The 25,473-nt window shown below is 41.7% G+C and overlaps 1 protein-coding gene across 1 annotated transcript in view; it reads left to right on the top strand.

Moving 5' to 3' along the window:
• Positions 1-25,473, top strand: part of LOC116162013 (somatomedin-B and thrombospondin type-1 domain-containing protein) — a 151,345-nt gene that overhangs the window by 66,122 nt on the left and 59,750 nt on the right. The window contains exon 2 of the mRNA XM_031475523.1: positions 13,422-13,613. Within this exon, the coding sequence (XP_031331383.1) occupies positions 13,422-13,613 (192 nt within the window). The remainder of the gene's footprint in view (positions 1-13,421; positions 13,614-25,473) is intronic.

Below are 25,473 nucleotides of genomic sequence, written 5' to 3'. Positions count from 1 at the left end.
AGGGACAGTCAACTGAGTACCAGGACTTGCATATATGTCGACAGACGCATCGAGTCTTATTTAATGGCTGATTTCTGTTTTAGGGATCTTGTGGCTCTAAGACTTCAGCTGAAAGATGGAAAGGGACGGAGCAGGCAATTAGTAGTCTGCTCAGCGTATCTACCATATGACTCGGAAGAAGCTCCACCTCCCAGGGAGCTAGCTGAGTTGATAGAGCACTGTCGGAGTGAAAGGCTCCCTCTTGTGGTTGGCTGTGATGCAAATGCACATCACGTTGTGTGGGGCAGCACGGACACGAACTCGAGGGGCGAACACATTCTGGAGTACTTGCAGACAACTGATTTGAATGTTTTAAATCAGGGAGAAACCCCCACCTTCGTTACGTCGCGGAGGCAGGAGGTCATTGATCTAACGTTGGGCTCTTTCTCTATAGCTCACATGATCTCAAACTGGAGAGTGTCTGATGAACCGTCTCTTTCGGATCACAGGCACATTCTTTTCCAACTAAACCTGTCATTCAATGGTGGGCCCTGTAGGTTTCGGAATCCCCGATCCACCAACTGGGACTGCTATGTTGAAAAACTGACAGAACGGTTGGATAAACCACCTTTGCTCTGCCGGAAAGCAGGGCAGGTGGAAGAGGCGATGATAAGCGACGCTATAACGGCGTCGTTTGAAGACAGCTGCAAGCTGCGAACTGTTCGGGGAATGAAGAGAACACCTTGGTGGAACTCGGACCTTGAAAAAGTTCGTAAAGAGGTTCGAAGGCTCTTTAACAGGGCCATGCGTACTAAGTTACCTGCGGACTGGGAGGATCACAAACTCGCACAGCGCAGGTATAAAGACCACATTCGACGGTCTAAACGGGGATCGTGGAGGACTTTCTGTGGCAACATGGAAGGGCTTCCCGAAGTTCAAAAACTTCGTAAGATCCTTTTGAAAGATCCAGGGCAAAAAGTGGGGACGCTGAGGCTTCCATGCGGCAGATTTACATCTAACGCGGGTGAGGCCCTCACATGTCTCCTGGAAACACACTTTCCAGGCTCTGGAGACTATGTAACTTCGGAACCGCCAGAAGGTGCTACCCGGGTCGGTGCAAGGCCGATCGACTGGAGAGTAGCTGCCGGGGTTGTTACCGAGGGATCCCTGAGATGGGCTATCAATACGTTTAGCCCATTTAAGAGCGCAGGACCTGATGGGATATTTCCGGCTCTTTTGCAAAAGGGCCTGGAACCATTACTTCTGCACTTGTTGCACCTCTTTAGGGCCTCTGTGGCTTTGGGGTACGTCCCCATAAGCTGGAGAAGGGTCAGAGTTGTGTATTTACCTAAGCCGGGTCGTACTAAGTACGACACAGCAAAGGATTATAGGCCCATCAGTCTATCATCGTTTCTTTTAAAAGCGGTAGAAAAACTGGTGGATGCATACATAAGAAACGGGGCGCTGGTCCTTAGACCACTACACCCGTTTCAACACGCTTACAGAGCTGGCATGTCCACGGAGACGGCTCTTCACAGTCTCGTGTGTAGACTGGAGAGGGGAATGTCTGCTGGAGGGGTAGCTCTGGGAGCCTTTTTGGACATCGAAGGTGCGTTTAACAACACCACGTTCGATTCCATTAGTGAGGCTGCTGAAAGCTTTGGCATTGACGGGTCAATCGTAAGATGGATCCGGGCCATGCTTGGAGGCAGGGTCATCATAACCTCGATCGGAACTACGGAGATGAGCTCATCGGTCACTAGAGGATGTCCGCAGGGTGGAGTACTGTCTCCACTACTGTGGTGCCTGGTGATAGACGGGCTCCTTCGTACACTAAACGAGGATGGAGCGTATACACAGGGATACGCAGACGACCTCGCAATTGTCATTGTGGGGAAGTTTCCGAGCACCGTAAAAGAGCTCATGCAGAGGGCTCTTGGACAGGTGGATAGATGGTGCAGTAGCCACGGTCTCTCTGTCAACCCGGAAAAGACCGAAATTGTTCCATTTACGAGGAGACGGAATGTGGACCTTGACGGTCTCATCCTTCGAGGACGCCAATTGTGTCTGACCAGGTCAGTTAAATATTTGGGGGTCACTATAGACTCCCGTCTGTCCTGGAAAGGGCACATTGAGCGAATTAGCAAGAAGGCCACTGCATGTCTATGGGCATGCAGGAGAGCTTTCGGCTGCACATGGGGATTAAATCCTCGACTAGTATATTGGCTTTACACTTCGGTGATAAGGCCGATAATATTGTACGGCGCACTTGTATGGTGGCCTGCAACGCGCAGGGTAACATACAAGAAGCAGCTGAGTAAGGTACAGCGACTCGCTTGTTTGGGAATCACTGGAGCCATGAAAACCACGCCAACGTTGGCTGTGGAGGCTCTTCTGGGACTTGAACCTCTACACTTATCGGTAGAGGCCGAGGCCCGGAGGGCTTCCATAAGACTAAATCATTGGGGTGAGTGGAAGGATAGAGGCAGTTTCGGACACGGGCGGATCTGGGAGGAAACTCTTAGGTCCGACCCCTTCCTCGCAAGAAGGGACGTGATTCGAGCTACCCTACTTGAACCGAAGAGGTATAAAGTCATTCTCCCGAACAGGGAGCAGTGGCTGAACCCAGATCGTCCGTTCCTCAAACCTGAGGGGCTCGTGTGGTTTACCGATGGGTCCCTAACGGAAAAGGGAACGGGCATGGGTATACACGGTGACCGGCCGAGAGTAGGCATCAGCCTCTCCCTTGGCCAGCACAGTACTGTGTTTCAGGCAGAGGTGCTAGCCATCACGACCTGTGCGCAAGAAAACCTCCGTAGAGGTTATCGTAACCAGCATATATACATATGTAGTGATAGTCAGGCGGCGTTAAAGGCTCTGTCAGCTGACAGGGTCCGCTCGAATACGATGCTTGACTGTAGGCGAACCCTAGATAGATTAGGTGAGTCTAATAGGGTAAGCTTGATATGGGTGCCGGGGCACTCTGGAATAGGGGGCAACGAAAGGGCGGACGAGTTGGCTCGCGAAGGCAGTAGTGGGGTCCTTGTCGGGCCTGAGCCCACCCTTGGAATTGCTCCCTCAGTTGTCAGGGTCAGGATTAAGAACTGGGCGACCAGTCAATTCCAGGCTCAATGGCAACAGGCAGCTGGACTCAGACAGTCCAAGACCTTTTTAACAGGGCCTCTTGGCAAATCTGAGTCTTCTAAGCTTCTAAACCTAAACAGAAGTCAGATTAGGAAGATCGTCGGTGTCTTCACGGGACACTGGATGGTCAACTATCACCTGCACAATATTGGGCTTGTGGAAGACCCTGCGTGCAGGTTTTGTGGTGAGGCAGAGGAAACTACCGAGCATGTAGTCTGTTACTGTGACGCTCTGATCAGGGACAGACATAAACTCCTCGGTGACAGTTACTTGGAACCGAGGGAGGTGAGGAAACTAAGGCTAAACAGGGTCTTATCCTTCATTGAAGGGAACGGGCTCTAAGCTTTGGTTGTTTAGAGAGGGGGTTAGCACAATGGGCCTTTGATGAGCCTAAGTGCTGCCTGTAAAGGCTCCCCTGATAGAATATGTCTCTCATTTTCGGCTAAACGGCGTGATTGTCCCAGGTTACAACAAAATAATAACTATAAAAATGTACCGACAAGAAAACCTGATTTTAACCAGCCGTTACTGTTAGCGATCCGTAAAAAGCTTCTCGTTCCATTTTTTATCTGAAAAGCGAGTCGCCGACTCGAAAATGTTCCTTCACATATATTTTACCACTCGTAAAAAAAAGGCCTTGCTTAGAATCGAAAGTTTTTCTTCATCGCGAGATTTAGGAGTGTCCGCTACTTAATAATGTGTTTACCCGAAGTTAAACTGCTAGTTCTTTACTACCATCCGGATTGATTTCACTCACTCCACTAAAAATGTCGTCCGGAAATCAATTTTTTTCACACACCGGTATTTATACGTGGTCGCTCTTGAAATTAAACAAAAATCTTTCATTTTTACTTGAAATAAATGAAGAATAATAATAATTAGCGTGCTTGCTCAAGAAAATCGCCTTAGAACGATCGCTCTTCCACTTCTCTCGCTATTCGAATCTCGCCCGTTAGAAGTTCTGAAACGGAACCCATTTTCGGAACGTAACACGCAACCCCCTCTAGCATACCGAATGACAACGTAAGTATCCTCTTTAAGAAGATCTTGGACCTTGCCAACGTACTGGGACTCATCTAGTATGACCGGTTGCTCTTATCTGCGTAGACGGTGATCGTATTGGAAGATTTCTAACGCCAACATACCCCGATCTGCTCTAGGCGAATTCTACACGTTCAACATTGACACCGTCCTTTCCCGGAAGTCGCCCGGCCGTGGAAGTCTTCGCTTTGACATTGAACATCTACGGGCGATTCTTCATGACCGACTTACCCAATAATTTTTTACCCCTAAGTCATACGACGAACGGTTCTCGAGATATGGCCGAGGAACAGTCTTATTGGGTCACCCGGTACATATACAGGGTGTCCTAAATTGAGTAAGATAACATGGCTATCTTTGTTATTATTATACTTACAGATTCGGTTAAATTGGCAACGTTGTGCAGTTTTTGATGCTGGTGGATATTCCGCTGCGATATTTTGAAAAAATAAATCTTTTCGTAGATATATTTAAAAAAAGTAAAAATCTCCATTTTCAAAAAGATCAAATATTTTAGTAACAAAGAGAGCTATCGAAAAAAGTTTTAAATAAAAGTTACAAGACCCGATGGGATAAATTCAATGGGCGTAGAAAAAATGTTTTTCAAAATGGCGTTTTTCGAGATATCAGCTTTCTTACTTTAAATGGACGCCATATTGGATTTTTACGTTACTCGATAGAGTGATTTATTTTCATTTGGGAATTAACCTTGCATTTTTGCCTCGAAGTTTACAATGTATTTCCTATGGCAATAATTCCATGGCTGTGTCGATGGTGACTATGCAAGACAATAAACGGTTCCAATCACAACCAGTCATGGAATTATTGCCATAAGATATACATTGTAAACTTCGGGCAAAAATGCAAGGTTGATTCCCAAATGAAATACTTAAGTGTTTAGGACCACTGGTTTTATAATTTTTTTCTCTACAGAGTGACATAAATGGCATATGGCGTCCATTTAAAATGCGGAAGTTGTCAATATCTCGAAAACCACCATTTTGAAAACTTTTTTTTCTACGTGAATTGATGGGATACATCGTATCGTGCAATTTTTATTTGAAAGTTTTAAAAAATGGAGATTTTCACTTTTTTCCAATTATCTACGAACGATATATTTTTTCAAAATATCGCAATATCGGAATATCCATCAGCATAAAAAAATACCAATTTAACCGAATTTGTAAGTATCATAATAACAAAGATAGCCATGTTCTTCTACTCAGTTTAAGACACCCTGTATTTATTAACTGTATACACGTGTGCAATTGTGCATGTCCTGCTTTATAGGAATCAACGGGCACGACTCCTCCCTGCTCCGCTTTGGCTGTTTCTTCTATCTCGTTCTCTTACAATTATCACAATTATTAATATCGATTCAAAAATTTCTCAATTTGAGAGACTCGGTGGCATCGATCAACTTCCGAAAATTCCGAAGAATTTTGATGAACACCTGAAATAAATCTCGGCCACAAATAGAAAAATCTGACATGAAAACTCTATCTGTGTCGCACTTTGGATTCGAATAAACACACAATTAATCGATTGACACAGACAAACATGTATTCCGAAACACATGAAGGAATTAAAACAAAATCCTTGAGAGAAAGCCTATTGGACATAATACTCCGCACACAGGCGGTCGACAATTTAAATTTTTTTTTCTTAATAATCCAAAAATCTCGTACACACAATTGCATGGGAAACAAAAACAATTTATTATATAAATGACGAACTGCGGCTTCAACTAAACAAATAGGGCTGACTGCCCAAAATTTAGCGTAAAAAATGTACACGCTCTTCAACCGTCGCAAAACTAGCAGCCTCGTTCTCTCCGCCATTTAAGGAAACACCACCTCCACCATAAAATAATCTTTCTTCAAAAAATTTCCTAATAATTCGCCAATCAGGACGGAACTTCTCCAACATAAAACGCGCAATTCTTTAAAACACCTGCATCTCGAAGAAACACGTGCGTTAATTAAATTTCGCCTAACAATAAAACTTATCGCACCGACCAGATGTAATCTTTTTTAAATAACGCAAATTCTACCAGATGTGTATATTTCTAGAAAATTGTGTAAATTATTTAACAAAATGTCTAAGAGGAAAACCAAATATGGAAATATAAATCCAAGTGAAACAAACCAACTCTGTTTATTTGTAAAAAAAACCCACAAGATTTGCAATTACAAATTAAAATATTCTCATATACAGGGTGTCCCATCCCAGCAAGTTAAGTCGACCAGTCGTAGAAACCATTGGAAAAAATTGCATGCGTATTGCGTAGCCAGTAATGACCTTCATTGATGTAAATTCAACAGCGCGATTTTAAAAAAATGGCGTTTTTCGAGATATTGACATCAACTTTCTTACTTTAAATGGACGCCATATTGGATTTTTTCGTTACTCGATAGAGTGATACTAAACACTTATTGTATTTCATTTGGGAATCAACCTTGCATTTTTGCCTTGAAGTTTACAATGTATTTCCTATGGCAATAATTCCATGGCCGTGTCGATGGTGACTATGCGAAATAATAAACGAACGAATTTGGTTTCAATCACAACCAGCCATGGAATTATTGCCATAAGAAATACATTGTAAACTTCAAGGCAAAAATGCAAGGTTGATTCCCAAATGAAATACAATAAGTGTTTAGTATCACTGGTTTTATAATTTTTTTTCTCTACAGAGCGACATAAAAATCCAATATGGCGTCAATTTGAAATAAGGAGGTTGCTTACATGTGCTGCTTTATAGGAATCAACGGGCGTATAATAATATTCCAGTACACGACTCCCCCCTGCTCCGCTTTGGCTGTTTCTCGTTCCCTCACAATTATTGATATCGACTCAAAAATTTCTCAATTTGAGAGACTCTGTGACCTCGATCAACTTCCGAAAATTCAAAGAATTTTGATGAACGCCTGAAATAAATCTCGGGCACAAATAGAGAAATCTGACCTGAAAACTCCATCTGTGTCGCACTTTGGATTCGAATAAACACACAGTTAATCGATTGACACAGACAAAAATTTATTGCGAAACACATGAAAGAATTAAAACAAAATCCTTGAAAGAAAGAAAGCCTAATTGGACATAACACTCCGCACACAGGCGGTCGACAGTTTAATTTTTTTTCTTAATAATCCAAAAATCGCGTGCACAGAAATTAACTACCTGTAATTTAGCGCCGGGTGGTTTTATATTTTGGTGTGAGACTCTAATAATTAATCAAGAACGTGGTATTATTTTCGAAGGAATTTCGAGCGAAGTTAAGTAAAGTTTAAATGCGGGAGTTCAGACTCAAGGATTCATTTGATTCAAACTGATCTTTAGAAAATCAGCAGCGGAAAATTCACACCGACTCCTCGGTTCTAACACTGCGTAATAATAGCAGACCTGAATCGCCAAAACGGTCACGTAATCTCATTAATATTTTCTTATGACGCGCCAAACTGTCTCCTCCAAGCTTTCACACGCAAATACTGGCTAATTTACTCAACAATGTGCACCCTGTATATTTTACAACACGTAATAGGGGAGTGTGGCAGGGGCAAACCTGGCGCTCAATTCAAGGTCTCTGGTCACCTGGTGGTGACTGTGGAAAGTAGGTCAAGGTGAAGTTCGAAAGTTGCGTGCTACGTGGCTGTGGCCTTGGAAAATAGGTAAGGGTGAAGTGAGAAGTAGACCTCGCCTGGTTACCCCGGAAAATGAATGGCCTTGAAAATATTTGTATGATTATCATTATAAGGATATCCTAACTTAACTCCGTGAGTCTAAATTCGGTTACCGCTCTCCCCTCGACGAAGACTTTAAGAACTAAATAGTGGTCTGTACAGGTTAACAATGTGATGTTCTTCGAAATTTAAAGTATAAAGAAAGTTAAAAGGTTGCTCGCAGTTCAAAGTCCAAAGGTCGCTCGTTGTTCAAAATCCAAAGGTCTGATCGCCGTTCAAAATGTAATACACCATTTTTTTGGAGTCATGTTTCATTTTCAAGGTCAGTGATTCCTTTTTTGTGGTGTTATATTTTATTTTCTGGGGAAATATTCCATTTTTTGTGAGCCATATAGGGCCGACCCTAACTCAACTCCAACTCTTATAAGGCGATTTTCTAGTGTCAATGTCATTTGAAGGTGACTAAAAAACTAAATAGAGGTCTAAAGGTTAACGACCATATCACGTGGCACGCGACATTTTAATTTCACCTTGACCTACTTTCCAAAGTCACCACCATGTCGCGAGCGACCTTGAACCGTTTGGAGGTGCAGTGGATTGACACATGCACATTGGTCGCACTTGAAGGAAGCCTTCTGGCGTATCCGCAATGCGTTTACACATGGTTTCCAAGATGAGGTGATGAATGTACGCCGTCGTCAGGGTCATGGACTAAGAGATCTGACTTTCACTCCGAGCGTAGGCGTGGGTGTTGCTGTTCAACAGACGTTGGTACTTGTCATAGGTGGATTTGATCATGTGCAAGATACCTGCAAGTGTCAGACTTAGTTTTCACTGCACTTATTTCTGCGAGAGTTTGAACGCGGTCGAGGTAAGTAAAAGCTTCATTATCCTAAAGGTTTGTAAGCTACGAGAGGTGATTTTATACGACAGTAAGTCATAGTTTAACCATCTCGTCGTACAAGCGATCCAGTTTTCTATTTTTCTTGGAGGGAGCCTTTTTAAAGATTCGCCTTAACAGAGGAGATAATCTTGGAGAAATGAAGACTCTTAAATATAATGATTAATAAGCACCTTTAAAGGATCGGTTCTTAAAGATTCTTAAAGTTTCCTGAAATTTTAAAGGGTCTTAAGGGCCATTAGAGACACATACAAAATTAGAATTAGCCAAGGTTATCAAAGGCTCTTCAAAGCGTGTGAAGAATTTTGAAACTCTAAATTCCATTTTAAAGATCGAAGCTTGAATTATACCCTCTACCCTTGAAGACCTCAGGTTCTCAAATACTCTCAAAGAATCACCAAAAAGCTCTTCAAGGCTCGGCTCTTAAGAAAAGAAAACTTTTGAAGAGATGGTCTTTACAAACTTTTGGATACGATTTGCGATTTGAGAGTCCCATAGAAATCTTTAAAGATTCTTAAGAGACCACAAAAGCTTTCGAGCACTTTTCAAAGCACGGCTTTTAACAGCTATTGACTTGCATGTAACAGGAGTCCGCTTTAAGTTTAGAAAGATAGCGAACGAGAACTAAACTAAAATGCGACAGAATGAAGCGCTTTCAGATAAGCAGAGGAGAGACGGTTCTTCTGTAATACCTTTGCAAGTATAAAAAAGGTAACCGTGTAACTAGGCGAGTATATTAGGAAAAATTGGGTGGGAGAATGGGATTCTTCGCCGAACCTTCAAGGCGAACCTAGATAAGTTGAACGTGGAATTTTCAAACGAAAGTTGAAAAGCGAATTAATATAATCACAGTATACGGAAGATCTTATCTGCCGCGTAATCGCACGTGACATTGTTGAAATTAATTGCCACATTACGAAAGAAGCTGTGCTACTATTTCGACGAAATTGTTGTCGTGAGTGGGTCCTACGAATCGCCATGGATTAACTTATGTGGCTTCAGTATCTTTTGCGTAATTGCACCGATCGCACTGAAATGAATAGCATAATTGCCCAGGTCACATTTAAAATTAATGGCAGGCATCCGGAAATTCAAAGATTCAAATCTCCCACACAAATTCAATGTGCCATTATGACACCGCGGAGCGAACAATCTGTGTATAAATTATTTAATTTAAGTACTCCCAGTAGACAAAGACCTTATGATAGTATAGAGAAAGGAACATATATCTATCTCTTTCCTGGGGGAGGGGGGTATTCTATACTCCCCAGGCCCTCCGGTTAAATACCCCCTAGTAGAAAAAGACCTTATGATAGTCATAGAGAAAGGAACACGTATTGTTTTCTTTCCTGGGGGGGGGGGTATTCCATACCCCCCAGATCCCCCGGTTAAATACTTCCTTGTACACAAAGATCTTATAATAGCTAAGAGAAAGGAGCATGTATTTTTCTCAAATTTCAAATTTACAATGCGCAAATGGTCGCATAGGGCCGGAAACTAACTTAGCACCATTATAACACCCTGAGCAAACACCCCGTGTATATTTATCATTTCACCCTGTATATTGAAATTCAAATATGTCGACACACATGATTCAATATGACCGCACAGGAAGAAAATGGCCGCCCGATTAACGACCTATGGATACCGGAACAAAGTTCCCCAATTACAAACACCTTGTATATAACTATCATTACACCATGTATATTTAATTTCAAATACCTCGACACACATGATTCAATATGGCCGCACAGGAACAAAATGACCGACCAGTTAACGACCTATTGGCACCGGAACAAAATCCCCCGATCACAAACACCCCGTATATAACTATTATTACACATTGTATATTTAAAATGGCACAACCAATCACAGTTCATCACGATTGCAATAATGCCCGGCCAATTAGGGCCCCATTGGCTCCAGAAACAAAATCCACACAAAATGGCAGGCATTCGGAAATTCAAAGATTCAAATCTCCCGCGCAAATTGAAATTGATCGCCATAAAATGTGTCATTATGACACCGCCAAGCAAAATGGCAAACTTCAAATAACCTGTGTGTAACTATCATTACACCCTGTATATTTAATTTCAAATATATCGACCCACATGATTCAATATGACCGCACAGGAACAAAATGGGCGACCAGTTAACGACCTATTGGCACCGGAACAAAATCTCCCGATCACAAACACCCTGTATATAACTATCATTACACCTTGTATATTTAAAATGGCGCAACCAATCACAGTTCATCACGATTGCATTAATGGCGGGTTAATTATTGCCCTATTGGCCCCAGGAACAAAATCCACACAAAATTGCAGGCATCCGGAAATTCAAATTTATCGCCATAAAATGTGCCATGACACCGCGAAGCAAAATGGATGACCGCAAATAACCTGCGAATACGTATCAATACACCCTGTATATTTAATTTCAAATATATACCCACATGATTCAATATGGCCGCACAGGAACAAAATGGCCGACCAGATAACGACCTATCGGCACAGGAACAAAATCTCCCGATCACAAACACCCTGTATACAACTATCATTACACCCTGTATATTTGATTTCAAATATATCGACCCACATGATTCAATATGGCCGCATAGCAACAAAATGGCTGACCAGTTAACGACCTATTGGTACCGGAACAAAATCTCACGATCACAAACACCCTGTATGTAACTATCATTACACCCTGTATATTTAAATTGGCGCTACCATAACAGTTCATCACGATCTCAATAATGGCCGGCCAATTAGGGTCCTATTGGTCCCAGTAAGAAAATCCACACAAAATGGCAGCCATCCGGAAATTCAAAAATGCAAATTTCCCGCGCAAATTCAAATTTATCGCCATAAAATGTCCCATGACACCGCGAAGCAAAATAGCTGACCGAAAATAACCTGCGAATACGTATCAATACACCGTGTGTATTTAATTTCAAATATATCGACCCACATGATTCAATATGGCCGCACAGGAACAAAATGGCCGACTAATTTACAACCTATGGGCACCGAAACAAAATCCCCCGATCACAAACGCTCTGTATATAACTATCATTACACTTTGTATATTCAAAATGGCACAACAAATCACAGTTCATCACGATTGCAATAATGGCGGGTCAATTAGGGCCGTATTGGCCCCAGGAACAAAATACACACAAAATGGCAGACATCGGGAATTCAAAGATTGAAATATTTCAAACAAATTCAAATTTATCCCTATAAAATGTGCCACTATGACAACGCAAAGCAAAATGGCCAACCGCAAATAACCTGTGTATAACTATCATTACACCCTGTATATTTAATTTCATTTATATCGACACATATGATTCAATATGGACATACAGGAACAAAATGGCCGACCAGTTAACAACCTATTGCACCGGAACAAAATTCCCCGATCACAAACACCCCGTATATAACTATCATTACACCTTGTATATTTAAAACGGCACAACCAGTCACGGTTCATCACGATTGCAATAATGGCGGGTTAATTAATGCTCTATTGGTCCCAGGAACAAAATCCACACAAAATGGCAGCCATCCGGAAATACAAAGATGCAAATCTCCCGCGCTAATTCAAATTTATCGCCCTAAAATGTGCGATTATGACAACGCGAAGCAAAAGGGCCGACCACAAACAACCTGTGTTTAACGATCATTACACCCTGTATATTTAAAGTGGCGCAGCCAATCACAACACAGCACGATTGCAAAATTGTCAACCAATTAGGGCTTTATTGATCCGAAACAAAGTGTCCGACATCCGGAAATTCAAAGATTCAAACCTTCCGCACAGTTTCAAATTTGGCGCCACAACATGACTGACAGGAAGTAGAGGGAATTGCTGCATGTGCTCTACTCATTTTCAATGCTGAGATCAGTACTTCCTAGAAGACGATATGGTTACTAGCAAGACGTAGCAGTCCCGGCGAGCTTGATAACGCCTTTGGACATTCCCCTTTCTTTCTGAGTACACCTTCACTCATTTGATTGTAAAACATAAAGTACCGTTTTTTCCTGTTCCCGTTCCAGTGGGAATTTCGGAAGGAATATTCGCCTCCGTAATATTTTTTGGATTCTAAATTTCTTTCCCCTCGAATGCACGAAAACTACCTGTCGTGTGGTCGTTTTTGGTACTAATTCCCTTTTACTTTTGTCACTGCTAGCTATGGTGAATTTCCTTAGGGGCGTATGCGAGTTCTCCAGGAAGGATTTGCCTTTCCCACCTGTCAACTTAAATTTTTGCCGGTAACGCTTCTGTTCTTTGTTTAAATCAGCCACAGGAAGTAATGCATAAACAGATTGATTAAGAAAGGTTTTCGAGAATATTCTAGAATAATGTACGCTTCAGGCCGTATACGACATGATGGCGCCATTAAGTTATACTTCTTTCGTTTGCGTGTTTAGTTCCACCTTAATTTTCGGCTGAAACATTTACAAGATGTAATTCGAACAAATGCGTGCCTATGAAGGGAGATACAAAGGCACCCCTGAGGATAACTTTATTGACGTTAGATACATGTAAGACTAAAATAATTACACCAATAACGTAGGGATTTAATACTTAGTAAACTTACGGCGAAACTTCTGTGAAGAGATGAGGGTTGCGTATTGATGTGTAACGCTTTTGTTTTGCAGTGGTGGACTGTCAAGTGACGCCTTGGGGCGCCTGGTCGACGTGCGACACCGATTGCGGTCCTGGGATGATGTCGCGATCGCGTTCCGTACAAATTCAGCCGCAAAATGGCGGACGACACTGTCCGAGCTTGCAGCAGAGGAGAGGATGTCACGTGTCGGACTGTCACCACCATCAGGACGCGGCCATACGGGGTGAGTGCCATTCGACGTTTTTTTTTTCGTCTTGCAGGGTTGTAACGTTAATGGACGTAGCGCTAATGCTCGTAATTTAATGATCTGAAACAATTTGCGTAGTCGGACGTAGGCGTAGTGCGACGGCACTCATTAAGCTGTAAAATGTAATTATGCATTCTCGCCCTAAGAGAGTGACGCTCGTTTTGTTTGCGCCCTTTTTTTTAGCGAAGAGCGGCGAGCGCGCACAGAGAAGAAAAAAAAACAGTTGTAGGCCTTCTCCTCGCGAAGCTCTCCGACAACTACGAAATTAAATTTACATTTTCGCCCTCGGGGGGTGGTAGCGACCGACCGGCGTCTTGAAGTAGCGAAAAAGCAACTTGTAGCGAAGCGTTATTAGGATGTAAATATCAGCTTTCGGGAAGGCACTTTATACAGACTAACACTCTCGCTACGTTCAACAGCTATGATGAGACCCATTATCATAATAGAAGCCCCGCTCTCGGATGAAATAACGGGCACCATTATAAAACGTTGATGGGGAATTTTCTTTTTCACTTACTTTTATCGATTTTGTATTAACGATACACTTAAAATTCGGGGGGTGAGCAATTACGGTCTAAAGGGGATATCGACTCTTTTTGGGCCGCATTACTATTCGAAACCAGAAAGGATTATAGAATTAGATTTACCCGGCAGACGCAGGTGGATGTTATACAGGGTAAGTAAAAAGTCGATTATCTCCGTTATTGATGAACCATTTTTTTAATTGGTGTGCTTATATGCCTTTCATCTATGACGGTGTCATGACCACTTGGATGTCGTATTGGCATCCCACATAAGATTAACCTTCGCTCATCTGTTTACCGACATTTTTTAGCAATTTTGATATGTAAACAAACACATTGTAAATGGGTTGCCTAAAAAATTAAGTCAAAAGTACCCTTAATTAAAATTAAGGAAACAGCACATGCGTCTTTCTCTTTCGCACGGAACAATACACATCTTTCTCACTCGCTTTCCACCGCTTGATAAATCCAAAGCCGAGAACAACTTGGGGCCGGATAGCGTATCAAGCTTTTCGGTAATTCATGGAAGTGGATAGGTATCTTTTTTAGTCACGTCGTTGAGGCGACGATTTTCCACGCAAAATCTATCCTTGATCCATACCTATTTTTAACCAATACCACAGGCGAAGCCAAGTTAGATGGCTCGATAGCGCCCTCAGATTCCAAGTCTTTTATAATCTGAACTAATGTCACTGCAGATCATCGTGGTTTTTGTCAAAACTAAGTAGGGTTCTTGCCTGATAGCCTTCACAGCATGAATTTCATCAGTCAATGCCGTCAATTATTAGTTTTCAACGGTGTCCTCTTTTTCTACAGAAAATGGTGAAAAGGTTCCCGTTATCGTGAGGACTCAGAGACTCCGTGGAGTTGGCGGGGTCCTCAACCAACCGCTCGTTTCCCGAACGGTTCTGGCAATTTGTATAGTTACATCGTTAATACCGCACCAATAGCAATGCAAACCCTTAACTTTTGACAGTTTCTAACTACGTACTCTTTTCCCTCACAATTCAAACATTCTACTCAAAAAGTGCACGGGCTCCCACTATGACCTTACAATCTGCGCATGCACCAAGTTCAAGCGTGGTTTTTGTCTAAACTCAATGTCACGGAAGTGCATCGTGGTTAGGGTTCTTGCCTGAACTAATATCACTGAAGGTCATCGTGGTTGTTGTCTAAACTAAAAACTTATTGAAGGTCAACCGATGGATTTCATTCCCTGATTCAATGTCAATGTTTCTTTGTCACCTGACAGCGTGCATTTCATCAGTCAATGCCATCAACTATTAGTTTTCAACGATGCCCTCTTTTTCTACAGCTGAAGCTCTACTTTCTCGTGTCATGGCCAAATGTTATACATGTTTTTCTCAGCGGTCAAGGGAGCATCGTTGGATTATAACAAGGAGCATTTTACTACAATGCATGACGCAAGGATACGTCACTTAACTTGCTCAAAAGTTTACATTCTCGGTAATACGTTTTCCACACTTACTTCAATCAACGTCTCTTTGTCTCTGCTTCAAGTCTTTTAGGACACTCAAAGAAACAAGCTGGCGCAACGGATAATTTTCAATGAGAACATTCCGATCACGATAATTTTAACAGTTGACCTTTAGTGCGAAGCCAAAAGAGTCGAGTAGAGAGGAACTCGGGGGAGGCAAAGTGTAGTTATCTTGCTGGTACAGAGACCCCGGGGAGTCGACGGGTCCCTTTTCTCTCCGCTTGTTTCCCGAGCGACATTGGCAATTTTGTGTAGTCACATCCTTAACACCGCACCGATAGCAGTGCAAATCCTTTGACCTTCGACAGTTTGTAACTACGTGCTTTTTTTCCTCACAATTGAAACATTCTACTTCAAAAGTGCGAGACTAAGAACGGTCTGCCACTGTGTTCAATTTTTCAAAAAAATTCTGTTCCGAGAACCAACAATTTTCGCGAAAAGTAGGTAAACAACGCCGGTTCTGGCTCACATGGACCTTAAAATCTGCGCTAGCTCCAAGTTCAAGTGTGGTTTTTGTCTAAACTCAATGTCACGGAAGTGCATCGTGGCTCTTGCCAAAACTAGCTAGGGTTCTTGCCTGAACTAATATCACTGAAGGTCATCGTGGTTGTTGTCTAAACTAAAAACGATCAAACGGTGGGTTTCATTCCTGAACTCAATGTCACTGAAGGCGGTGGGGTTCGTTCCTGAACCGGATGCTACTGAAGGTCGTAGACGTAGGTCATTGAAGATCAAAATGGCCCATTTTTTCGCAATTCTAACAACGGAGCTGTTTCTTTGTCACCATAGCGTTGATAGTGTGAATTTCATCAGTCAATGCCGTCAACTAGTAGTTTTCAACGGGGTCCTCTTTTTCTACAGCTAAAGGCGTGCTGTTCTTCATGGTACCTTGAGCTGCTTCTGCCTTGAGAGCCGGGCCTCACTGTTTTCATGGCCAAATGTTTTTTTAGTGGTCAAGGGAGCATCGTTTGTTTTTAAGGAGAGAGGAACTCGGTGAGAAGGGGAAGGAAAAATGTAGTTCCAGTTATCCTGATGGCTCAGCCTGCTTGTCCTTACCTTTCCACTCGTTTCCCGAGCGACATTGGCAATTTTGTGTAGTCACATCGTTAACACCACAGCGATAGCAGTCCATACCCTTTGACCTTTGACAGTTTCTAACTACGTACTCTTTTCCCTCACAATTCAAACATTCTACTTCAAAAGTGCACGGCCTCCCACTATGCTCAATTTTTGAAAAAAAAAATCTGTCCTATGTCTCGAGAACGAAAATGTTCAAAATTTCAAGCGTGGTTTTTGTCTAAACTCAATGTCACGGAAGGACCTCGTGGTTCTTGTCAAAATTAACTAGGGTTCTTGTCTGAACTAATATCACTGAAGGTCATCGTGGTTGTTGTCTAAACTAAAAACTTGTTGAAGGCCAAACGGTGGATTTCATTCCTGTACTCAATGTCACTGAACGCGGTGGGGTTCCTGAACTGGATGCTACTGCAGGTCGTAGCCGTAGGTCACTGAAGATTAAAATGCCTCATTTTTTCGCAATTCTAACAACGGGGCTGTTTCTTTGTCACAATAGTCTTGATAGTGTGAATTTCATTAGTCAATGCCGTCAACCATTAGTTTTCAACGGTGTCCTCTTTTTCTACAGCTAAAGGCGTGCTGTTCTTCATGGTACCTGCTTCTACCTTGAGAGCTGGGCATCACTGCTATCATGGCCAAATGTTACATGTTTTTTTAGTGGTCGAGGGAGTATCGTTTGTTTTTAAGGAGGGAGGAACTCGGTGAAAAGGGAAAGAAAAGGTCGTTTCCCGAGCGACATTGGTAATTTTGTGTAGTCACATCCGTAACACCACACCAATAGCAATGGATACCCTTTGACCTTCGACAGTTTCTAACTAAGTGCCCTTTTCCCTCACAATTCTAACATTCTTTTCCAAAAGTGCATGGCTAAGAACAGTCTCCAACTGTTTTAAAAAAAAAACATTCTGCTCCATGTCTCGAGAAGTCTAAATTCAATCTCACGGAAGGTCACCGTGGTTCTTGTCGAAACTAAGTAGGGTTATTGCCTGAACTAATGCCACTGAAGGTCTTCGTGGTTGTTGTCCAAACTAAAAACCTATTAAAGGTTCATTCCTAAACACAATGTCACTGAAGGCGGTGAGAGTCGGTCAAGGCGTCTCACTGCCGTCAGGAAATCCCGTTCACAGAATTGACCATACGATCGAATTACATTTTCAGAAACCTTGATTTTGCTGTAGTTCAGGTAAGAACAACCCGTTTGATCTTTAGTTGTTTTTTGAATCGGCTATACATTTTGTGTACCCTCTATTTCACCTTCACCTTCACATTCGGTCGTCAGGGCCATTGGAATAACCGCGTCTACGTTTGATCTTCAGTGACCTACGTCGACGACCTTCAGTAGCATCCAGTTCAGGAACGAACCTCGCACCGCCTTCAGTGACATTGAGTTCAGGAATGAACCCCGTCGTTTGACCTTGAAGGTCAGAAAACACGAGAGCTATACTACGAACCACATATACTCGTACTTGGGAATGACTCATTTTTAAAATCGAGTGGTTTAATATTCAGGCGTTTTGTTATATCGCCCACCGGTAGATGTCTCCACCTCTACCTATTTTAACTGTCAAATTCTGACAGAAGAAAAGCTAAGACATACGTTTTAGACCGATAATATGAATTGTACAGCAGATTTACCATCCTTTTCTAACAAGTTGTAATGCGTGTACGACTGTTAAGAGGCGCAGTAAGCGCGCGCTTTTTTTTACTATAATACATCGTGGCAAAAACAAGTGAGGGACGGAGTGTGAGAGAGCAAGTTCTGTTGGCGCTCATCAAGCGCCACTTTCGAATTTTTTATTATCCAAGCGAGCAAAAACCATAGACGTTTGTGCTATTTCTTATATTTAAGTGCAAACTGCACTAGAAGCAACGTGCGATTTCATTTGGAAAAGTCGCTCATTAAATTACAAACCTATAAATGGATTTAGTCTGTAAGCCAACAAGAAGTCGGCTGCAATTCACTCAGTGCTTTCATTAAATGAAGGAATGCCAATCGATAAGTGAAGAACGCTGTCGATTACTAAAAGGCGGCTTTCAACTGTCTAATTTCTATCAACAAATAACACCGCCGTCGGCAGAGAATAGATGAATCTCATCAACCGAATCGCACTTCAACGTTGGAAGTTCAATACGAAAACAAAATGGCACCTCCCGCTTGTTATCGCGAAATTTAACGAGCGACGGTTAATAATGTAAATTTAAAGTTCCTAATGGCCGCTACTGGTGTGCATTACTTCCGAAGCTTGAAAATTGATAAAATAATGTAAGGGTAACATGCACATAATTAAGCGGCGCATGGTACCGCTGCACGGAATACGCGAATTCGAAATAAATTTCGCGTAATGAAAGCGTTACCGTCTTTTTCTTTTTTCTGCGCCTGAAATTATGCTTCGTAGTGAAATGGGCGCGCATCCCTCGTTACTCGATTCTATTTCCTATACTCTTGTCGATTTTAATTTGTGGTTTCAAGCAGTTCATTACAGAGGCACGGAAATGAGATATACGTGGGGTGCTTTAAGTAAATAAGTTGCTGATTTAACCTCGCGCTAAATCAATACGGAGCGGTACAATAGCCACATATGTATAACGTGCGATGTTGCCGATTGTTTTAATCACCTCGTAATCTATTTTGCACGCATCCTCAATTTTTGCACTGTTAAAGCGGCTCAGTAGCTATCCACTCGTTATATCCTCAAACGATGATTTACCCGTCGCTGTTTTCCGCGAAAAGGGTAGAAAAATGATTACGATGCGGTTCAAAGGACCAACCTGTAAACCCGGACCGCCGCAAATAATGTACACCTGCATGTTTTTTAAAATATCGAATGTAATACGTGGCAAATTACACCCAAAATCCGTGAAAGACGTGTTTCGTAATTCTTCTGAAAGCAAATGGTTTCAAAGACTGACGTACATGAAATGACCTAGAGTTAAAGTGGCGGTTTTAAAAGGATCACCACGATAACTGGATTGACAAACAAAATTTAATTGCACTTATTGTCTTAAAATAGATCCGACTACGGCGTTTCGTGACCAACGCCGTTTTGACATCCCCCGCCGAATCGGTGCGATGACGGACATTTGTGTATCGTATTCTAAAAGACAAAAAAGCGGAAAAATTTGATTTGGCTCAAAAAGGACCAATATATTGGTGAGCTCTTCTTTAGCCAATCTCATTGTATAGGCTGGTAAAAATGCGAAAAGTCTCCGCTAGAGTGAGTTTATTTCTCATAAATGCCGCCGAAAATAAGAAAGTTGCGTTTTGCGCATCAACGCGATTTTTTGCTCATGCATTTGTTTGCTTTTATTAGACGGACCTACCTTCAAAATTTCGTTCGGATTGCTGTATAAATAAGAAAGTTGCGTTTTGCGACTGCGCCGCCTCACCTCGCGCATGTGCCCTAGATACTAGATTCTAGTCGATTCTAGAACGTGGACGAGCAATATAGGAGACCAATGTAGAAAAAACTGCATCGTTCTAACCCTCAGCGTCTCCGAATAAACGCCAAAATATGACGAAATCGAATTCTGAAGGCAAGGGGGGGGGGCGTAAAACACTAATGTAGATGCTACCCAGATTGTATAGTATTGCTCACGCTTGCATAGTAGAACCGTAGAAACATTGCTCGGCTTCGCCTCGCACATTCAAACAAAAAAGAAGGCATAGTTCGGTTTCGGCGACTGCGCCGCCTCGCCTCGCGCATGTTGTCAAATCGCCGTAGAATGTGGATGAGCAATATGGGAGACCAATGTAAAAAAAACCACACCGTTTTAAACCCCGGCATCTCCTAATAAACGCCAAAATACGAAAAAATTGCCTTCTGTAGGCAAGGAGGAGGGGGGGGGGGTAACATAAAATATCACCCAGTCTTACGCTAGAACCGTTAAAACATTGCTCGGATTCGCCTCGCACATTGAAATAGAAAAAAGACATAGCTCGCCTTCGGCGGCTGTGCCGCCTCGCCTCACACATTTGCTCTAATCTCAATCGACTCTGGAACGCAACCGATCGATGTAGAGGTACAGCGTAAAAAACCACTACGTTCTATCCCTCGTCGCCAAGATATGAAAATGTGCCATTTACAAGGGGGGGGGGGGGGGGATGTGTTTGTGTTGATTGCGAAGTCGAAGGGTACGAATAGGAGTCCAACGTGAAGATCGCCTCGCCTCGCACTTTTGCTGTAATCGCCGTCCATTCTGCAACGCGGCCGATCGATATGGGGGACCAACGTAGAAAACTGCTTCGTTCTAGCCCTCGGCGTCTCCAAATAAACGCCAAAATACTGATGAGGAGGGGGCAGGGAGAGGTGGGGTGTTTGCTGTGGAGTCGAAGGTTACGAATACGGGCCCAAAGTAAAAAAACCGCATCGTTCTAATCCTGGTAGTTTCCGAATAAACGTCAAAACGATGAAGAAGTATCGTTTAACGGGCCGGAGGGGGTTAATGGAGGGGTGATAGAGTGCGCAAAGTAGGTCGGGGGAAAGATATCGGCGATTTCCCAAAAATTTACCTTCCTCGATGAGACTCGACTGCCGTAAATATTTTTATAGGCGACCATTTGGCCCGATTTTCTTTCGAAAATTCCCCCCTTTCACCCCCTTCGTCGAAGGAGGTCGTATGATATGCCGGAAGTTGGGGGACATTTGAGCAATTGTCAGTTATTCCTAGGTCGTCTCGTTTTCGGGCTGCGTGGGATAAAGCGGAGTGACGTCGATAAACGGAAACTTTGCCCCCCCCCCCCCCAAACGAAAGTTATTCCGGGGTACCGACCCTATACGTTACACGCGGGACCGTCCGGGGTATATATTAGACGCGCCCCGAGAGAGTGAAGCTGGTCTACTTTTCGAACAATCGCGATCTTTTTTCACTCTCGCCTTCTCTTAGTGTGCCTACCCCGCGGTGGGGGATATCGACTTCCGCAACCGCGTCGTTCGAAGGCCTCGACCCTTCTACTCCCCCCCCCCCCGGCCGCGGTTCTCCGACTCGAAAATGTTCCTTCGCGTAAATTGATACGCGTAAATAAAAGGTCTTGCTACGAATCAGGCTGCTAAACAGTTTTTCTTCGTGGTATTCGCACACACGCACAATAATATTCACAAACCCGAATGGTACCAAAGGAATATCACTGGAATTAAATGCATATTTTCAATGAATCAGTAAATATAATACAAATCTGATTCACGCAAATAATGTTTACGGTCCTATTCCTTTAGGAATATTAAAATTACTTCAAACAAATTGAATATGCAAATTCCTAAAGATAATCGACCTTATGCCTTATGCGAATGAAAGAAATTAAAAATAACTTACAGTAATATACAGGATGTCTTAAATTGAGTAGGGTAGCATGGCTATCTTTGTTAGTTTTATTCTTACAAATTCGGTTAAATTGGCAAAGTTGTGTAGTTTTTGATGCTGATTGATATTCCGATGCGATATTTGGAAAAAAATAATAAGATAGATAATAAAAAAAAAGTGAAAATCTCTATTTTTAAAAAGTTTAAAATTATTAAGAAAAAAAAGTTTTAATTGTCGGCCGCTTGTGTGCGGAGTATTATGTCCAATTAGGCTTTGTAAGCATTTCTTTCTTTCAAGGATTTTGTTTTAATTCCTTCATGTGTTTCGGAATAAATTTTTGTCTATGTTAATCGATTAATTGTGTGTTTATTCGAATCCAAAGTGCGACCCAGATAGAGTTTTCATGTCAGATTTTTCTATTTGTGCCCGAGATTTATTTCAGAATTTTCGGAAGTTGATCGAGGTTACCTAGTCTCTCAAATTGAGAAATTTTGAGTCGATATTAATATATTGTGAGGGAACGAGATAGAAGGAACAGCTAAAGTGGAGCAGGGAGGAGTCGAGCACTGAAATATTATTATACGCCCGTTGATTCCTATAAAGCAGCACATGCACATGTGTATACAGTTAATGCATACAGGGTGTCTTAAATTGGGTAGGATAACATGGCTATCTTTGTTACTATTATACTTACAGATTCGTTTAAATTGGTATTTTTTTATGCTGATGGCGCCATTTTTAAAAAGTTTAAGTATTTTAGTAACATTTTTTCTTAAAATGGCGGTTTCCGAGATATTGACATCAACTTCCTTATTTTAAATGGACGCCATATTGGATTTTTACGTCACTCGATAGAGAAAAAAATTACAAAACCAGTGATACTAAACACTTAGTATTTCATTTGGGAAGCAACCTTACATTTATGCCTCTAAGTTTACAATGTATTTCTTATGGCAATAATTCCATGGCTGGTTGTGATTGGAACCTTTTTCGATATCTCTTTGTTACTAAAATATTTGAACTTTTTAAAAATGGCTTTTTTTACTTTTTTTTGAATTATCTACGAAACGATTTATTTTTTTTATATCGCATCGGAATATCCATTAGCATCAAAAACTACACAACTTTGCCAATTTAACCGAATCTGTAAGAATAAAACTAACAAAGATAGCTATAAGCCATAAGACACCCTGTAGAGTAGTATAGAGACATATACGCCAACGGTCGTTTGAAATTTGAAATTAGACATACCACCGTACTAATCAACACCACCACATGAAAGGAGCCCTAAGAAGTGGTAAATCAAACCGTTGGGAAATTCACGGAGGATTTGGTGCTCGAGTCAATTTGATTTAATTCGGTCAATACTACGCTAACTTCACACTATAAGAACACGGAAATAAGGTCAACCCGGCAACGTTTAAAATAGCCACCCGAATGACTATTCCCTCCAAAACTAAGCAAGATCCCGCTTAAATTTGAAAAGTGGCACGTGATAAAACGTTGAAGGAATGGCCCCCTTACGTTAGTTGTACACAACGGTTTGACCTGAAGAAACGTAAAATAAAACACTGAAATTGTGAAAAGTTTGTTTAATAATGATCGCAATTATTAAGATTGTGAAAGCTCGGAAATTTAAGTCGAAATAAATTACATTACAAAAATAAACTTTGAAAATGGTAGGTCACCGAATCAAAATAGAAATATTCTGGGAAAAAAGAACTTACCAATAAAAAAAACCAGCCGCCAAATTAATATTAAATTGTGTAGTAAAATTAATTGTTTGTAATGATGTGAATGCGTAACATAAAATTAGAACATCACAAAAAGTAACATGTAGACTTCAAGAGGTAACATATACTTTAAAAACAAGTTTTGGGAATTATGGGTCAGGTAAGCAGGTACCAGGATTCTAAAAAAGGGTGAAATACACAGGATGTGACTTATCTTTGGTGCAATAAAGTCTTTTTGTTAAAAGCAAGATGGAAAATTACATAGCCTTGTAGGCAAATTGAACTAAAAACAAGATATGTGGAAATTATTGAATCGCCACTCATTTATCGCACATAGATTCTAAACTGAAGAGCTTTGATTAGCGTAATCCCGCTCCTGCAAGATGGGTAGCCCGCCCCTGGTTTCGGGGTTTCGAGCCTACAGTTGAATGTCGAAGACAATCACGGAATTAGGTGTCGTACTTCAAATGGTTACAGATTTTACCACCCCCGTGACTGCTTCATTCACGGAGAAAATTGTTAGTTACAAACACCAAGTCAGTATACATACATCAAACGAATCGGTAATTTCCACATATTAAAATAAAATGATCAAAACTTATATGAATGTTACTTCAGGGACAAGACCAAGTAATCAACATCAATAAACATAAATTAAGCAAGCATTACACCAAAAACGTAAACAATTACAAACAATAGCATAACGGTATCACATATGTGATTCTGCATTGCGGTTAAACCAAGTAAATTTCAAAAACAAAGATTCAAACACACAAAAAATATAAAATGCGGCATACAAAACACAAATACGATATAAAGAAATGCAAAAATTACTACCTGCATTAAATAACACAAAATAACAACAAACATTTATGGAGCGACTCGTTCACGACCTCCGTTCAAGACAAGATGTTAAACGTAACCTCCGCTTGTGCTTTCTAGGTGGCGCAGGCAGCTTTTCCCCACCTAGAAATTGCATGGTTGCCAACTCTCAAAAATGTATGTATCGTCGTAAGTTGTATATACCTCTCAATACTAAACCTTGAATAAAATCCAAGATGGCGGACAAAGTGTCGCGTGTTCTACTTACGTAGCTACACGTGTATTGTCTGAATCTTTTTAAACGAATTGATTTACTACAGACAGTAGGGGTACGAAAGATTTGTCTGGAAGAATCCCTCCGCCGTTCGTGTTCGGACAGTTTGTCGATAATTTTTATAAATATCTCAAGCGCGAAACTCATTATCTATGCGGAAAACTCTCTCGCGGTTACACGCCATTGTGGCCGACTGGATAAGGTAAAGTGTCTGCAGGGGGATATCTATTATAATATCGTTATACCAACATCAAATGTCGGATTATAGATTTAACTTGGCAAACGTGCTCCTCAACTTTTTGATAGTCACGATCCCTTACCAACCACAAACATGCTACGTCACTTTGTAAAGTTCCTAATCTGCTTTGAAACTTTCAAAAGTTAATTACGGACAATTAACGTTGTACAACTCTCTTCTTCGTCGCAAAAATATAATCGTGTTTGCCTAATTCCGCGCCGGATTGACGTCTCCGAAAGATAAATGGTTCGGGAAAACTCATTTCAATGGCGGTGAACAGACGCCAAATCGACTACGAACAAAAGCCGAATCGTTCAACTTTACAATGGCGAGACCCCCCCTCGGTGACACGCGCCGCAACGAGCGCATAAT

Source organism: Photinus pyralis, unplaced genomic scaffold (genome assembly GCF_008802855.1).
Source record: "Photinus pyralis isolate 1611_PpyrPB1 unplaced genomic scaffold, Ppyr1.3 Ppyr1.4_LG10, whole genome shotgun sequence".
NCBI classification, from domain to species: Eukaryota; Metazoa; Arthropoda; class Insecta; order Coleoptera; family Lampyridae; genus Photinus; species Photinus pyralis.
This window is presented reverse-complemented; position numbering and strand designations above follow the sequence as displayed.